The sequence below is a fragment of the Leucoraja erinacea genome, chromosome 5 (assembly GCF_028641065.1).
Source record: "Leucoraja erinacea ecotype New England chromosome 5, Leri_hhj_1, whole genome shotgun sequence".
Classification (NCBI taxonomy): Eukaryota; Metazoa; Chordata; class Chondrichthyes; order Rajiformes; family Rajidae; genus Leucoraja; species Leucoraja erinaceus.
The window spans coordinates 94,989,672-95,006,479 of NC_073381.1; the positions used below are offsets into that span (position 1 = coordinate 94,989,672).

General features: G+C 46.6%; 1 protein-coding gene across 2 annotated transcripts in view; it reads left to right on the forward strand.

Annotated features, from left to right (window-relative positions):
- Positions 1-16,808, forward strand: part of tjap1 (tight junction associated protein 1 (peripheral)) — a 74,596-nt gene that overhangs the window by 14,208 nt on the left and 43,580 nt on the right. For both annotated transcript variants that reach the window (XM_055636305.1, XM_055636304.1), the window contains exon 3: positions 15,250-15,411. In XM_055636305.1, the coding sequence (XP_055492280.1) occupies positions 15,250-15,411 (162 nt within the window). The remainder of the gene's footprint in view (positions 1-15,249; positions 15,412-16,808) is intronic.

The window sequence follows — 16,808 nt, forward strand, 5'->3', positions numbered from 1 at the left end:
CCATTGTACCAACTGATCGATATCTTCCTGTAATCTAAGATGATGATCCTTGCTATGTGCAACACCGCTGATTTTTGTGTCATCTAGAAACATGCTAATCATGCCTCCTACTTTTACATTTGAATTGTTAATGCATAATGCAAGCCTAGCACTCAAACCTGTGGTGCACCAGTGGTCACAGACTTAAGCCCCTGTCCCACTTACATGTCCTTGGCTAATTAGGCGACCTCGTGGTCGTGTTGAGGCGCGACGGTCCCACAAAGGTCACGCACGACTTCATGCATCCGCACAGCCGTCTGGAGCGCGTGACGTCATTTGAAGATGGACACAAATGCTGGAGTAACTCAGTGGGACCGGCAGCATCTCTGGAGAAAAGCAATGGGTGACGTTTCGGGTCGAGACTCTTCTTCATTCTGAAAGAAGGATCTTGACCCGAAACGTCACCCATTGCTTCTCTCCAGAGATGCTGCCGGTCCCGCTGAGTTACTCCAGCATTTTGTGTCTATCTTCAATTTTCTTGGCCCCGCTCTGGGAGTAGGAGTGGGGGCGGATCCGGACTGCAACGGCCGTGAGCCCCAGGCTGAGTTTGACGATCGTTTGCCTGCTTCTGCTGCTGTTGGAGGTGAGACGTTGCATCGCGCCAGGGTCTTGGGCCTGTCCCACTTTGGCCGTCAGTTACGTGACAGGCCAGTGGCGCGCGAAGATTTCGTTCTCTACAAAAATTCGGAGCGCCGCGCGATGCCGCGCACAACTCCATACCCTGCCGCGTTTCTCAGCGAGACCGGCCCCGCGAGGCCACACGATGCCCGTGCGCCTCAACGCGACGACGAGGTCGTGTAATTTGCATGCCAAGGACACGTAAGTGGGACAGGGCCTTGAGTCACAAAAATGCCTCCATGATTACATTTTCTCCCATCACCAAGGCAATTTTGGATGCAAGTCGCCAACTTGCATTGGATCCCATGGGCTCTGCTTTTGAACCACTATCCCACATAGGACTTCAAAGGTCTTATTAAAGTTCGGGTAGCGTGCTGTGCACATAGAACATAGTGTAGCACATGAACAGGCCCTTCTTCAGCTCGCAATGTCCACGCTGAACATGATGCTGTTAAATTAACTCCTCTGGGGTACACAAAAATGCTGGAGAAACTCAGCAGATGCAGCAGCATCTATGGAGCGAAGGAAGTAGGCAACGTTTCGGGCCGAAACCCTTCTTCAGACTGACAAATTAACTCCTCTGCCTGAATATGATTCATATTCCCCCATTCCTTGAATATCCATGTGCATATAATTTGGTGCTTGAAAAAAATCAGTGAAATTTGTCAGACAGGACCTCCCTCTAACAAAGCCATTGCTGACTTTGATTAAACCATGCCTTTCCAAGTCCAGATAACTGCTGTCTTGTAAAAAAAAAGTACAATGATGGCTGTCATCCAGTCAAGTATCACTTCACCTGTAACCATCGAATATTTAAAAATCTCTTTCAGTGTCTCAATAAACCCCTCTCTGGCCTCCTGCAGTCTGTGATACTTTTTATCAACCCGAGGGATTAATCAACCATTAACCCTTTTAAGACACACAATTCCTCTGTTTTGATGGTAAACATCTCCTGATATTTTCTAATTTTACCCCCTAAACTTTCCAGCTACAATATCCGTTCAATTGTGAACACATGAGAGGTATTAATTGATGACCTCGCCATGTCCTCTGACTCGACACACATACTCCCTCTTTTGTCTCCTATGGCCCTGATCTTTTCCCTGAAAATACTTATTACCACTGAACTAAAGGTGGCGAATATCCTGGCTGGGAGATTTGCTCAAGTTACTTGGAAGGGGATAAACTAGTGTGGCAGGAGATTGGGTGTCAAAGTTGTGCAACAGATGAGAAAGATCACAGTGCACAAGTTGCAAGCATTGACAGATATGGACTACTGAAAATAGGTGCGGTCGTCTGAGGCTGGCACAGCGGCTCAGATAGTTAAGCCGTTGCCTTGCAGGGCCAGAAACACGGTTTGCTCAACCAGTTGTGTTTTGGAACTCATTGAGTGGAGACTGAAATCCTCAGTAATTTTAAGTATCTGGGTGACGACAAAGCTGTTGGCCAAGATCTGGGAAACAGAATGAATTAAGCATGGATATAATATGCTCAATAGTCTGTCAATATATTTGCATTCCCATGCTCTTGGAAGAATGTGGAGACTTGGGAGTGAATAAATAAGAGATTCACCAGAATGTTGCTAAGAATTCAGTTTATTAGCTATAAGAAGAGGTTGGATAAACTTAGAAACAAAGAACTGCAGATTCTGGTTAATACACAAAAGGACATAAAGTGCTGGAGTAACTCAGCAGGTCAGACAGCATCCCAGGAGAACATGGATGGAGGACCTTTCGGGTTGAAACCCTAATTCAGACAGAATAAGGGTCTCAACCCGAAACGTCACCTATCCATGTCCTCCATGGATGCTGCCTGACCTGTTGAGTTGCTCCAGCACTTTGTGTTGTTTTGTTAAACTTAGATTGTTTTTCTTGGAGTGTCAGAGGCTGAGGGGGCGATCTGTTACAAGAATAAAATTATGAGAAGCATCAATGGTAGTCAGAAACTTTTTCCTAATGTGGAAATGTCAAATGCTAAAGGTTTAAGATGTTAGGGGGACAGTTTAAAGTAGATTTGCAAGGCAAGTCTTCAATGCAGTGAGTGGTCGGAGCCTGAAACATGCTGCTGGGGGAGGTGGTAGGAACATATACAATAGTAATGTTTAGGTATTTAGAAACATCAACATACGGGGAATAGAGGGGTACTTATTAGGTGAATGTAGATGAGATTGATTTAAATTGTAATCTTGGTCGGCGTAGATGAGGTAGGCCAAAGGGCCTACACCTGTGCTATACTTTCTATGTTTTATTTAGATGCACAGTTTGAATTACACAGGAAGAAAGTTCAATTGTAAAATGTTCCATTCAGTGAGAACCTGGCCTTCTAATAGAGTGCACCACTCATGGCCTGCTAGCATATTAATGAAGACTAGGTATAAGGTACCTGAAATAGAAGAGAAAGGGTGAATTATTAAACGTTGTTTTTCCTTTGAATGTTATGCTGAATCTGCTGCTCTCATTCCTAAAGTCCATCTGGCAGGCTGTTTGCCTGAAGTACCGGTCACCTAACCAGTTATAAGCAATGTGATACAGGATTACTGTATGAAATATTTATAAATGCACCTCTCAGCATAAGCAGCAGAAAACAGAAGTCTCTAATGCTGTATGGCTCAGTCCATTAAAAACAGTCAAACATTAGAGAAATGGGTGTTGCTTTAAATGTGCATTGACAGATGGCATATTGAAAGTCTGCAGGTTGTGACGTTAGGTAAATAATACGTTTGCTCTATTCATACAACAGTGTCCCTTTTGATTGAAGAAACTATAACTGGGGATGAAGTATTGATAGTACTAAGTCAACATAGAAACATAGTAGGTTACACAAAAAAGCTGGAGAAACTCAGCGGGTGCAGCAGCATCTATGGAGCGAAGGAAATAGGCAACGTTTCGGGCCGAACCCCTTCTTCAGACCTGAAGAAGGGTTTCGGCCCGAAACGTTGCCTATTTCCCGCGCTCCATAGATGCTGCTGCACCCGCTGAGTTTCTCCAGCTTTTTTGTGTAACCTTCCATTCTCCAGCATCTGCAGTTCCCTCTGAAACATAGAAACATAGTAAATAGGTGCAGGAGTAGGCCATTCGGCCCTTTAAAATCAACATTGCCATTCAATATAATCAAGGCTGATCATCCAAAATCAGTACCCTGTTCTTGCTTTTTCCCCATATCCCTTAATTCCGTTAACCCTACGAGCTATATCTAACTCTCTTTTGAAAACATCCAGTGAATTGGCCTCCACTGCCTTCTGTGGCAGAGAAATCCACACATTCACAATTCTCTGGGTGAAAAAGTTTTTCCTCATCTCAGTCATAAATGGCCTACCCTTATTCTTAAACTGTGACACCCAGTTCTGGACACCCATAACATCGAGAACATTTTTCCTGCATCTAGCTGGTCTAATACCTTAAGAATTTTATATTTTTCTATAAAATATCCTCTCATCCTTCTAAATTCCAGTGAATACAAGCCCAGTCGACCCATTCTTTCACCACGTCAGTCCTGCCATCCCGGGAAATAACCTGATGAACCTACGCTGGATTCCCTCAATAGCAAGAATGTCCTTCCTCAAATTAGGAGACCAAAACTGCAGACAATACTCCAGGTGTGGTCTTACCAGGGTCCTGTACAACTGCAGTAGGATCTCCTTGCTCCTATACTCAAATCCGCTCGCTATAAAGGCCAACTTGCCATTTGCGTTCTTCACTCCCCGCTGTACCTGCATGCTTGCTTTCAGTGACTGATGTACAAGGAGACCCAGGGCTTGTTGCACCTCCCCTTTTTGTTATCTGACACCATTCAGATATTGGAGAGAAGGGGGACTCTGTCCTTGTTACGAGTGGGGGAATGGGGAGTAAGAGCGGAGCTGCGGGATATAGGGGAAACTCTGGTGAGAGCCTCATCTATAATAAAAGAGGAGACCCCCGTTCCCTGAAGAATGAGGACATCTCCAATGCCCTGGTTTGGAACACCTCATCCTGGGTGCAAGTGCAGCGTAGAAGGAGGAATTGGGAACAGGAAGCAGGGTGGGATGAAGTATAGTCCAGATATCTATGGGAGTCAGTGGGTTTGTAGTAAATGTTGGTCAGTAGTCTGTTACCTGCGATGGAGATAGTGAGATTTAGAAACGGTAGGGAGATGTCGGATATGGTCCAGGTGAATTTGAGTGCCAGATGGAAGTTAGTGGTGAAATGGATGAAGTCAGTGAGTTCTGCATGGATGTAGGAGATAGCGCCAATGCAGTCATCAATGTAGCGGAGGTAGAGTTCGTGGATGGGGTCACGGTATGCCTCGAACAGGGATTGTTCGACGTACCCTACAAAGCGGCAGGCATAGCTTGGGCCCCATGCGCGTGCCCATAGCTACGCCTTGGAATTGGAAGAAATGGGAGGAGTCAAAGGAAAGGTTGTGGGTAAGAACCAACTCCGCTGGGTGGAGGAGAGTTTTATTAGATGGGGATTGGTTGGGTCTGCGGTCGAGGAAGAAACGGAGGGCTTTAACACCCTCCTGGTGGGGGATGGAGGTGCAGAGTGACTGGGCATCCAACTCCGCTTCCCATTCTGAATCTGATCTTTCTGTCCTGGGCCTCCTCGATTGCCAGAGTGAGGCCCAGCACAAATTGGAGGAACAGCACCTCATATTTCGCTTGGGTAGTTTACACCCCAGCGGTATGAACATTGACCTCTAATTTCAGACAGTCCTTGCTTTCTCCCTCCTTCCCCTCTCCCTTCCCAGTTCTCCCACAAGCCTAATGTCTCCGCCTCTTCCTTTCTTTTTCCAGCCCCCCCCCCCCCGACATCAGCCTGAAGAAGGGTCTCGACCCGAAATGTCGCCTATTCCTTCTCTCCATAGATGCTGCCTGACCCGCTGAGTTTCTCCAGCATTTTTGCCTACCTTCGATTTTTCCAGCATCTGCAGTTCTTCCTTAAGCACACCATTCAGATAATAATCTGCTGCCTTGTTCTTGCCACCAAAGTGGATAACCTCACATTTATCCACATTATATTGCATCTGCCATGCATTTGCCTACCCACCCAACCTATCCAAGTCACCCTGCAGCCTCATAGCATCCTCCTCGCAGCTCAAACTGCCACCCAGCTTTGTGTCATCCACAAACTTGGAGATGTTACATTTAATAGTAAGATTAAACGAGTACTTACCAGTACGAAGTTTGATCTGTATTTTATGAGGAGTTACGATGAGGGATTACGTGAAGAACCCACCCAGCGCGCAGGCGCGGCATACTTCCAAGCAGCGGTGTGGAATCACAGATAGACACTAGTTGAAGTAAAGATAGTGAAGACCAACGAGACATTAGTCCGAATTTGATCTATATAATGAGGGTGGGAGCGGAGGGCACGTAATCCCTCATCGTAACTCCTCATAAAATACAGATCAAACTTCGTACTGGTAAGTACTCGTTTAATCTTACTATTTTACTTCGGAGTCACGTGAGTGACTACGTGAAGACTTCAAAGGTCTGTGATTTCAAACCGTGTAACAGTTATATCACTCACTGCCGAAAGATCATCGAGGGAGGAAGTGGTAGCTAGAGACCAACAAGTTTGTTTAGTTATAAAAGAAATATTATTAACTATAACAAAAAACAAAATAGCTCCCATGGGCTTTAAATCATAACTTTGCGGTTTTTAAAACGGTATCCGCAAAGACGTCCTGTTCCATCAGCGGTTTGTTGTAAAATCGTTGGAATGTCGATTCCCTTGACCATCCCGCTGCTCTGAGGATGTGGTCGAGGGGAACCTGCATCCTATCCGCCGCTGAGGTGGACGCTGCCCTGGTTGAATGGGATTTAAAAACATTTGTGTTAATCCCTGCCATGCTGAGGACCTGTTTCAACCATCTGGATAATGTTTGGCTGGTTACCCGTCCAAAAGGCTTTCTGTGGCTAACCCATAAGGCTTTCTCTCTCCCTCTTAGCGTTTGGGTTGTGTCTAGATAATGATGAAGGTGGGTCACCACACACAGCCTAGGTTCTGGAGGGTAAGACCCGGGAGTTTGATGTACCTGGTCTACTTTGTTTTTACCAAACCCCGGCATGGTGAAAGTAATGGTATCTGGGGTGGTCACCATGTAGTTCAGATTTAGCTGATGGAGCGACTGAACCCTTTGAGCTGAGACAAGCGCCATGAGCATGAGGGTTTTGTAAGTGGCCTGTTCCAGGCTCAGGGATCCCACCGGAGGCCAACCTCGAAGGTGTGTGAGAACTACACTCACATCCCACATGTGAGTGTATCTAGGTGTAGGGGGTTTGGTATTAAAGATCCCCTTAAGGAGTCTGATGACTAGAGGGTGGGATCCCACACTATGCTGTTCTATCGGCATGAGGTATGCGGACAGTGCGCTCCGAGCCGTATTGATGGCACTGTAGCTCATCTTGAGATCATGGTGCAGGTGGGCCAGGAACTCCAGCACATCCGAGATCGAAGTCGTCTTGTAGGATGTCCCTGCGTCCAGACAGTACTGTTCCCATTTCCTGATGAAGGTCAGGTACTGTTTCTTGGTGGGAAACTCGCAGGGATGCCGACATGGTGGTGATTGTTCTGTCTGATAACCCCAATCCCCGGTAAGGCCTGTTCAAAATCTGGAAACCAGGAGTTTCAATTTTTGGTGGCATGGATGGCTAATGCCAGTTACCGGGTGAGTCAATAATTGGGGGTGGTGTTGAAGGACCATTGGTGTCTCTACCACCATGTCGTGGAACATTGGGAACCATGGTTGGGTAGGCCAGTCGGGCACGACCAGAATGCCAGAGGCTGAGTCTGCCTGAATTTTCTGGAGTACCCGACTGATGAGGCAGAAGGGAGGGAAAGCATAGAAAAAGAAATTTCCCCAGTCCAGCATGAAGGCATCTACCGCTGCTGCCTCTGGGTCTGGTTCCCAAGCCACATACATGGGTAGTTGGTGATTTAACCTAGACGCAAACAAATCTATATCTGGCGTACCATATTGCTTGATAATTTTAGCAAATAATTTTGGGTCCAACATCCATTCGATGTTGTCGTTGAATTTTCGTGACCTGGTGTCCGCCACTAAATTTAGCTTGCCTGGTAAATAGGCAGCTGATAGCCAAATATGTCTCTCGACACACCATTGCCAGATTATAGCAGTTAATTTGTCGCATGATACTGATTTAATGCCACCCATGTGCTGGATATAAGATACTGCCGTAGTGTTGTCGATCATAATTCTAACATGCACGTGCCGCATACCAGATGCATATGCTTTTAGCCCATAAAAGGCGGCGAGCATTTCCAAAAAGTTAATGCCCAGTGATTGTAGTAGCGATGCCTCTGAGTTAGTCCATCTGCCACCTGTGCTGTCTATGGAGTTAGTAGCTCCCCAGCCTAAAGCACTGGCATCCGTTGCAATGGTTATGTTAGGATTGGTTACGGTGATAGGACTGTGACTGTGCCAAATATTGTCAACCAACCACTGAAGTTCTGATTTGGCTTCAGCGGGTAAATCCATTTTGCGATCATAATGCCCCCTATGAAGGCGTAATGCATGAGTCCTTGCTCTTTGTAGATTTTGATAATGCAAGGGCCCATGTTGGGCAGCCGGAAATGCTGCTACTATAGAGCCAATAACTCTGGCTACATGCCGTATTCTAGGTTGCGGTGTAGCAATTAAATGGCTACAAGCTTCAATGAGTGAAACTGTTTTGTTTCTGGGCAGAGTGACAGTCATGTGAATCGTGTCAATAGTGAAGCCTAAGTAATCCATGTTAGTAGTAGGCTCCAATATTGATTTATCTGGGTGAAGGATAAAACCCAAAGTTTCAAGGAGTTGTTTAGTGGCTAACACTCCTGCGACAGCTTGTTCCCGTGTTCTTCCTAATATGAGAACATCGTCCAGATAGGCCACTACTAAATGTTTTAGTTCTCTCAATTTCTTCATGGCCACTTTAAGAATATTCGTAAATAGTCTGGGAGCTGTCGTTAAACCATTGGGCAAAAAGCTCGGTACTGCCATAGCTGGCCCCTCCAGATAAATTTCAGATATTTAAAGTAATCTTTATGAATGGGTACCAAATAGTAAGCATCTTTGATATCTATGCTTGCCATGTAGTATCCCTTGGAGATCAGTTGTCTGGCAGTGACAAATGTCTCCATTTTGAAATGTTGATACTCAACAGACTGATTGAGTGATGTCAGATCAATAATAATGCGACATCCACCATCTTTTTTGGTTTTGAGAAAAATATTTGATACAAATTCTTGCGGCTCGTGTGTGGTCATTTCTATGATGCCTTTAGCCACGAGCCGATCAAGTTCAGCTTGTCCTTCTACCTTCTCAACTGCCGAGGGAAGGAACACCCTTTGGGGCATGTGCTGAACTGGCGGTTCTACGCCTGGTTTGAACTCAATCTTGTATCCACTAATACTGTTGAGTATAAACTGATTGTTAGTAAGGGAGCACCAAACATGCTTGAAGAACCTCAAACGTCCCCCTGTTAATACTACACCCTTTGTCTGTGTATGTTGACAGGAACCAGACCCACCTACCTCCATGTTCACTTGTGGGGTCGTTTCCGGTGGGTCTGGCCCAAAGTTGTCCGTGTTGGTGCTGCGGTGGGGCGGCGCATCTTCCCACGGCTCCGCCCTGGGCCCCGCTCTAAAAAAGAGCACTGGGGGTAGTGGGAGGCGGTCACCAGGCTTTCACCAGCTCGGTATCTGCTGGTGGCTGCCGAGGCGTGCGGCCAACTGGGTGTCTTCACCCTGCTCGGTCCTGGCCCTGCCCTCATGAGGCCTACTGGTTTTGCCGCCTCCTCTTCCAACTCCTTGAGCCTTTTGGCCAGATCCGCACCAAATAGCAGCGCCTGTTCGTTCGGCTGGGGGCGCTGGAGCTTTACAGAGGCCGGCATATGTTGGGTTGAGGGCAGGCCTGATGTTGTCCCGCCGTAGGTTGTTTAGCTCATACGTGGTGCTGCACATCAGTGCGAGGGCATCCTGCTGGGGTATGGTCAGGTCTTCATCCCCAATGGACCGAGCAAAGGCGGTGACGGCTGCTGAGTGGAGCTTCAGGACTCGCTGCATTTTGACCTCCTGAGCCCTTATGTGCTGCCCCAGCTGGTTCCAGATCTGCCCATTTACCGTCTTGACCCTCAGCGCCTCGCAATTTTCGGGCGCGATGTAGTTGTCAAGGGCCTGCTGGACAGCCTTGTCCTGCAGCGGGTTGTTGGACAGCCTGTTTATAGTTGCCGCCATTCTGGGTGGCAACACCATCCCAGTTGTTGGTGGTGCCGCATATCGGCCCACTACACCCAGTAGCTCTTCTTCCGGCACGCCCGGCATGCTGACGATATCCTCCGCCTGCCCTTGGGATAGGCCAGCCCAGTCCTGGCCTCCCTTACTGCCCTCGAACATAGAGGGTACAGAAGGGTGTGGAGAGGAGGAGGCCAAAGCCCGTCCTCCTGGGAGATGCCGCATCTCCTCGTTTATCATTCGCTCTAGGAGCTGCCTCATGCAGCTGATCCGAGCGTCTCCCCTTTTCGGTGGGGGAGAGTGTTCCCGTTCCTCCGATTCATCGGAGGACACCGGCCGGTCGGTTTTCTGTGTCGCCTTCCTCCCTGTGCGGGGCGTTGAAATCTGCAGCACTGGGGGCGGCTCGGTGTCGGGTGAGCGGGAGCGTTGAAAAAGCTCCTCCGCTGCGAGAGGCTGCCGTCCCGCTATGGACCCGTCCTCGGGTGGAGTAGGGCAGGCAGTCCTCCTGGCTGGTCGCTTGCGAGAGGCCATTATTCTCTCTAGCGCGACTCTGTAACAAAAAAGGCACTTACCTGAGGTCTCGTCTTTGTGCTGCAGCTGGAGAGCCTGGCTCCAGCTGCTGCCGCTGTTGCACTGCTGACGTAATGCCGCGCCTGCGCGCTGGGTGGGTTCTTCACGTAGTCACTCACGTGACTCCGAAGTAAAATTCCCTCATCCGAATCGTTAATTTAAAAACAAAAAAAAAACTGGGGTCCCAACATTGAGCCTCTGAAAAGGACCCGTTACTTCCTACCTACTCTTTGCTTCCTGTCTGCCGACCAGTTCTCTATCCATGTCAATACCCTACCCCCAGTACCATGTTGTCTAATTTTGCACACTAATCTCTTGTGTGGGACCTTGTCAAAGGCTTTTTGAAAGTCCAGATACACTACATCCAGTGGCTCTCCCTTATCCATTCTATTTGTTACATCCTCAAAAATTCCAGAAGATTAGTCAAGGATAATTTCCCCTTCATAAATGCATGCTGACTTTGACCGATCCTGTTACTGCTTTCCAAATGCGCTGCTATGACATCTTTAACAACGGGCTCAAACAACTTTCCCACTATCGATGTAAGGCTAACAGGTCTATAATTCCCCGTTTTCTATCTCCCTCATTTCTTAAGTAGTGGGGTTACATTTCTCTCTCCCTCTTTTCTTAAGTAGTGGAGTTACCTTCCAGTCCCCAGGAACTGATCTGGAGTCTATGGAACATTGGAAAATGATTACCAATGCATCCACGATTTCTAGGGCCACCTCCTTGAGTACTCTGAGGCAGACCACCAGGCCCTGGGGGTTTATCTTCCTTCAGTCCCAACAGTTTACTGAACACCATTTCCTGACTAATGTGGATTCCCTTCAGTTCCTCCCTCCCACTGGATTCTCGGTCCCCTAGTATTTCTGGGAGATTGTTTAGTCTTCCTCAGTGAAGACAACCAAAGTATTTGTTTAACTGTTCTGCCATTTCCTTGTTTCCCATTATAAATTCACCTGTTTCTGACTGTAAGAGACCTACATTTGTCTTCACTAACCTTTTCCCCCTTCACATATCTAAAGAAGCTTTTATATTCCCCGCAAGCTTTCTTTCAAGTACCTGGATAAATGATGGGGAAATGAAGTAAAATCCCACCATGATAACAGGGGTATTTAACCTCTATTTACTAACCAGGAATAAAAGGGATCCTCAAGGTGAATATTGATTTGATGGGCCTGTCCCACTATGGCGACCTTATTTGCGAGTTTAGGAGAGTTTGCGCTCGCCACAAGCTCGCAGCATGGTCGACACATGGTCGTAGGTGGTCACTGGCAAGTCTCCTTCATGGTCGAGAGGAGTTCCCACATATTGGTCAGTGAAAAATGTTTAACAAGCTGAAAAATTTTCTGCGAGTAAAAATTGGTCGGCATGGAGAAAATCGATACTTTTGTATACTCGTAGTGTAGTGGTAGTGGGGTCGCCATGTCGTTCTAGGTAGTAGAGGTAGCCGTAGGTAATCTCCTTTGCTGACTAGGCATTTTAATTGGCTCATTGGGGGAATAAAACCGTATGCACGAGTTTTCAGAACCAAGGAACCGACCGGTAATGTTAAATGCCCGCTGAACTTCACAGCTGAGTATCCATGGCTTATTAAAAGTTGTCTGGCTTCTTAAAAGTGTCTCCACTCCCTTCTCCCCCCCCCCCTTCTCCCCCCCCCCCCCCCCCCCTTTCTCCCCCCCCTCCCCCTCCCCTTTTCCCCCTCCCTCCCCCCCCCCCCCTCCCCCCCCTTCTCTCCTCCCCCCCCCTCTCCTCCCCCCCTTCTCCTCCCCCCCTTCTCCTCCCCCCTTCTCTCCCCCCTCCCCTTCTTCTCCCCCCCCCCTTCCCCTTCTCCCCCCCCAATCCCCTCCTCCTTCTCCTCCCCCCCCCCTTCTCCTCCCCCCCTTCTCCCCCCTCCCCTTCTCCCCCCCTTTCTCCTCCCCCCCTTCTCTCTCCCCCCCTTCTCCTCCCCCCCCCTTCTCCCCCCTCCCCTTCTCCCCCCCTCCCCTTCTCCTCCCTCCCCTTCTCCCCCCCCTTTCCCCCCCCCCCACCCTTGGACTCTCCCCTCTCCGCTCTTTTATTGGACACCGTACACTGTGCCAGCCGTTTTTAACGTTCCTGTTCATCGCGGGTATCACCTTGGCTTTGCACTGTGTGAATTTCAGACAGCGCTCCCTCGCTTTCCCTGGCCCCCGCGTGTGTGTGTGTGTGTGTGTGTGTGTGTGTGTGTGTGTGTGTGTGTGTGTGTGTGTGTGTGTGTGTGTGTGTGTGTGTGTGTGTGTGTGTGTGTGTGTGTGTGTGTGTGTGTGTGTGTGTGTGTGTGTGTGTGTGTGTGTGTGTGTGTGTGTGTGTGTGTGTGTGTGTGTGTGTGTGCGCGCGCGCGCGCGCGCGCGCGCGCGCTCCGTGCTCCGTGCTGACGGTCCATCCAGCTCGCGGTTTTCCACGCGAGTGCCCCCGAGCTTGAAGGTCGCAGACAGTTTGCTGAAAAGTCGCGTGAGTGGGACAGGCCCTTAATTGTAAGAAATCCATGGTTCACTGGTGTTTTCAACGAAACAACCTCGTTAATATGTCAACGCAGATCCATAACAATAAGGATTATTTGTTATGGATAACAATGCCTTGACTCATGCCATTGAATTGAATTTTGAAGTAGCAACCTACAAGGTTGAGGAGGTCAAGGCTGTAAACGATGTCTATATTGACTTCAGCAAGGTCTTCGATAATGTTCCACAGGGTAGGTTGCTCTGGAGGGTTAGATTGCATGGTGTGCAGGGAGAGCTCATTGCCTGGGTATAGAAGGAAGCAAAATGTGATGGTGAAAGGCTATTTTTCCAGACTGGAGACCTGTGACTAGTGATATGCCTCGGGGATTGGTGCTGTGCTCATTGCTGTTTGTGGTTTATGTAAATGATTTGGGTGAAAATGTGCAAGGCATGATTAATAGACAATGAAGGTTGAAAATAGCAATGGGCCAGCACCCAACCCCTGAGGCATACAACCACGGGCCTCCAGTCCAAAGAACAACTTTCCACAATCATCCTCTGCTTCCTACCATCAAGCCAATTATGTGCTTACTTAACTAGATCACCTTAGATCCCATGTGATCTGACCTTCAAGATAAACTAACCATGTCAATGGCCTTGGTGAAGTATATTTAAAGGCCTTGCTGTAGTATTTAGTTCCCACTTTAAAAAGATCAAATGAGACTTTAGAATACGTCTATTTATTTACTTTGTAAATAACTTTTTTTTAACTTTGTAAATAAATCTGACATTTTGTTTTAGCTCTGTTGCATGGGTTAATTGGCATGAAATTTGGAAGTAATTAGAAGGGTACATGGGTATATCATGATTAGAGCCAGGAATTTTCCATGAATGCCATGTGCCTTTTCATGCGTTTTTTGATGATTTCACCAAGATAATAACTTTTTCACGATCGAGTGACTAAATCAGCCTTTTTTTGCCATTTTGCTAAAAGGTTGTGCTATTTTCTCTAGTTGTACCATGATTACAATGACGTTTCCTATGTTAACATGTTAATATTAATGTTATTATTAACGTGTTAACATAGTTTAACTTACAAGAAAATTTCCACCACCGGTGCGAAACCGGGGTCGTCACAGTCAGTCATTCATTCGTTCGTGTCGCTGCCCGCTGGTTCAGTCTTCTGCAAGATTTATTTAAGAAAGAACTGCAGATGCTGGAAAAATCAGCAGGTAGACAAAAAATGCTGGAGAAACTCAGCGGGTGAGGCAGCATCTATGGAGAGAAGGAATAGGCGACGTTTCGGGTCGAGACCCTTCTTAAGACTGACGTGGGGGGGCGGGAAAAAGAAAGGAAAAGGTGGAGACAGTAGGATTAGAAAGAGAGCTGGGAAGGGAGGAGGGAGAAGACAAGAGTTATCTAAAATTAGAGGAGTCAATGTTGATACTGCTGGGGTGTAGACTACCCAAGCGAAATACCCAAGCTTGTCTCCTCACTACATTTACTGCTGGCTCTAGTTGCAAATCCCCCCCCCCCCCCCCCCCCCCCCTCGTCCCCCCTCACCTTCTCTTTTATGAATGGGGATTTAGTTCCCCTTTCTTCGAGGACCGACCGGAGGTTCCGCTGTCCACTCTGCGGGCCGCCCTCAGTGAACGTCTACAAGGACCGAAAAAATGTCCGCTATTCGGTGCTTTTCGTTATTTGGAATTTCGGATAAAAGGTTGTGCACCTGTATATTGTGTCTGACAGTCGGCATAGTTTAACACCAGATAATTTGAAAAAAATCCTAATAATTATGTGCAACCAGGCATCTTTGGTCATTTAATGTAGTATACCATGATCATTTTTAACCATATTTTGGTGGTGCAAATCCATGCCTTTTTATTGCCTTTTTAAAAAATAAATGCCTTGTTGTGCCTTTTTGTCTGCCTATTTCAGAGTTTTTTAGTGCCTAAACATCCTGGCTCTAATCATGATGAATAATAATTGCAGCATTTGCAGATCAATGTTTGACCATGTTGAAAAAGAATGAGAGCATTTTGTGACTCTTTAGAGATTTGGGCTTGTATCAAGATTGTGGCTTGATGGTATATGTCCTGCAACTCATCTCTCTATCTCTTACAATCTTGCCATTTCATTGTCTAAAATATTCAAATTTCCTTCAAAGGCTACTTGGCCTTAAACCAGTTGTCATCATCCTGTTGACCCTGGCGTTATTCTCCCCAAACTGCTGACCTTCAGTTTTCCAAATTGAATGTTGTAATTTGGTCCTGGTAAATGCTATTCCTCTTAGATACCATGCTCTTATTTTCAAACAGACCTTTGAATTGTATATTTTTTAACAGACAGTTGCGGCAACAGAATGAAGAGCTACTTCGAAAGCTGACCCATAGCACAAAAAGGTTGGAGATAATGGAGGCTGACTTTGACTCCAGCCGACATTACCTTGAGGCAGAGCTGAACCATGCTCGGGACGAAGTGGACAAACTGAAGGACAAATTCCGCAGGTCAGTGACTGAAATGGTGGCATTTTGTGGTGTGTAGATTAACTTTTAGAGTTTCAGCTTTTGCATGTCGAGAGGCTGACATTTTTCATAGCACTTTCAAGCTTTTCAGTCTTGTATTGAAAATTCTGATAAAATCACATTGTGTTTCTAAATTTTAGACTTAAATAATGTTCATGAATTCTGGAGACCCAAGGCAAACATAACAGCTATTGAACAGAATGGTCTAAGTTTTCATTTGCATAGTGTGCCATTGCAGGTTGAGTTTTGATGTTTTTTAAATTGGTGAACTGCAGAAGTGTTGATGTTACACAGTCTGCAAAAATCAACTTGACACTTTCATGTGTGCTATGCACTAGCACAGAAAAATAATTTAACTCGGAACCTGTGCATAAAACATAATTGTATGTAAATTTTAATTGGCAGCTGAGGTTTGGTCAGTTTACTTTCTCTGGAATTTGTATGTTACTCACAGGCAATAAGATTCTCCTAACAGCCCGTTTTCTTCAAGGGCTGCTCAACACCTTATGCCAATGTGTAATATGTGTGTTTACTTTGGAGACTATCTTGGACTTGGGAAGCAACTAAGCCTCTATAACCTGGGTTGAGACAGTTGTCATTTCTCCACTTTGCTTCTCTATAAGGTCCCCACTGCATGAACTAGAGCTGCAGTATCTAAAGAGATTGAGCAAATACTGTTACTCAATCCTTGTGGAGTAACAGTAAAAGACAGTGCCTTTTTTTGGTAGCTCTTTCAATATGAAGAAAAGTCTGGCCCAAAATGTTGTCTATCCATGTTCTTCCAGAGAATGCTGCCTGACCCACTGATTTACTCCAGCATTTTCTGCCTTTTCTCTTGTAAACAATAATACAGCATGAAATAAGTCTTTCAATCCCTCAGCAATGCCAACCAAGATACCAATCTAATCTCATCCCATTTGCCCAGATTTGTCCCACACCTGTCAAACCTTTCCTATCCGTCTACCTGTCCAAACGTCATTTAATTGTTATTATTGTACTTGCCTCAACCACAGTCTCTGGTTAAATAAAAGCATAAAATGCTGGAGTAGCTCAGTCGGACAGCATCTCTGGAGAGCAATGGGAAGGGGCAGGATTACGTCAAGGTAGTAAGAAATAAGTTAGGTAGGGCAAGAGCAGGCTGAAACAATGGGTCTACCAACAGTCCTGTTTGTGGATATTGGGTAGGAGGTGCAAGCAGACAGTGTGGGGTTGGGGTACTATGAAGTTGGAGGCTATGGAGCAAATATTTCCTGATGAGAGGGTCCCCCCATTTCAGGGCACCATAATGTTTGGGACACATGGCTTCATGTGCTGCAAACATGAGCTCTCTTATACCTGCATTAAGGAAGCATTTAAACACACCTGAGCAATTATAGACA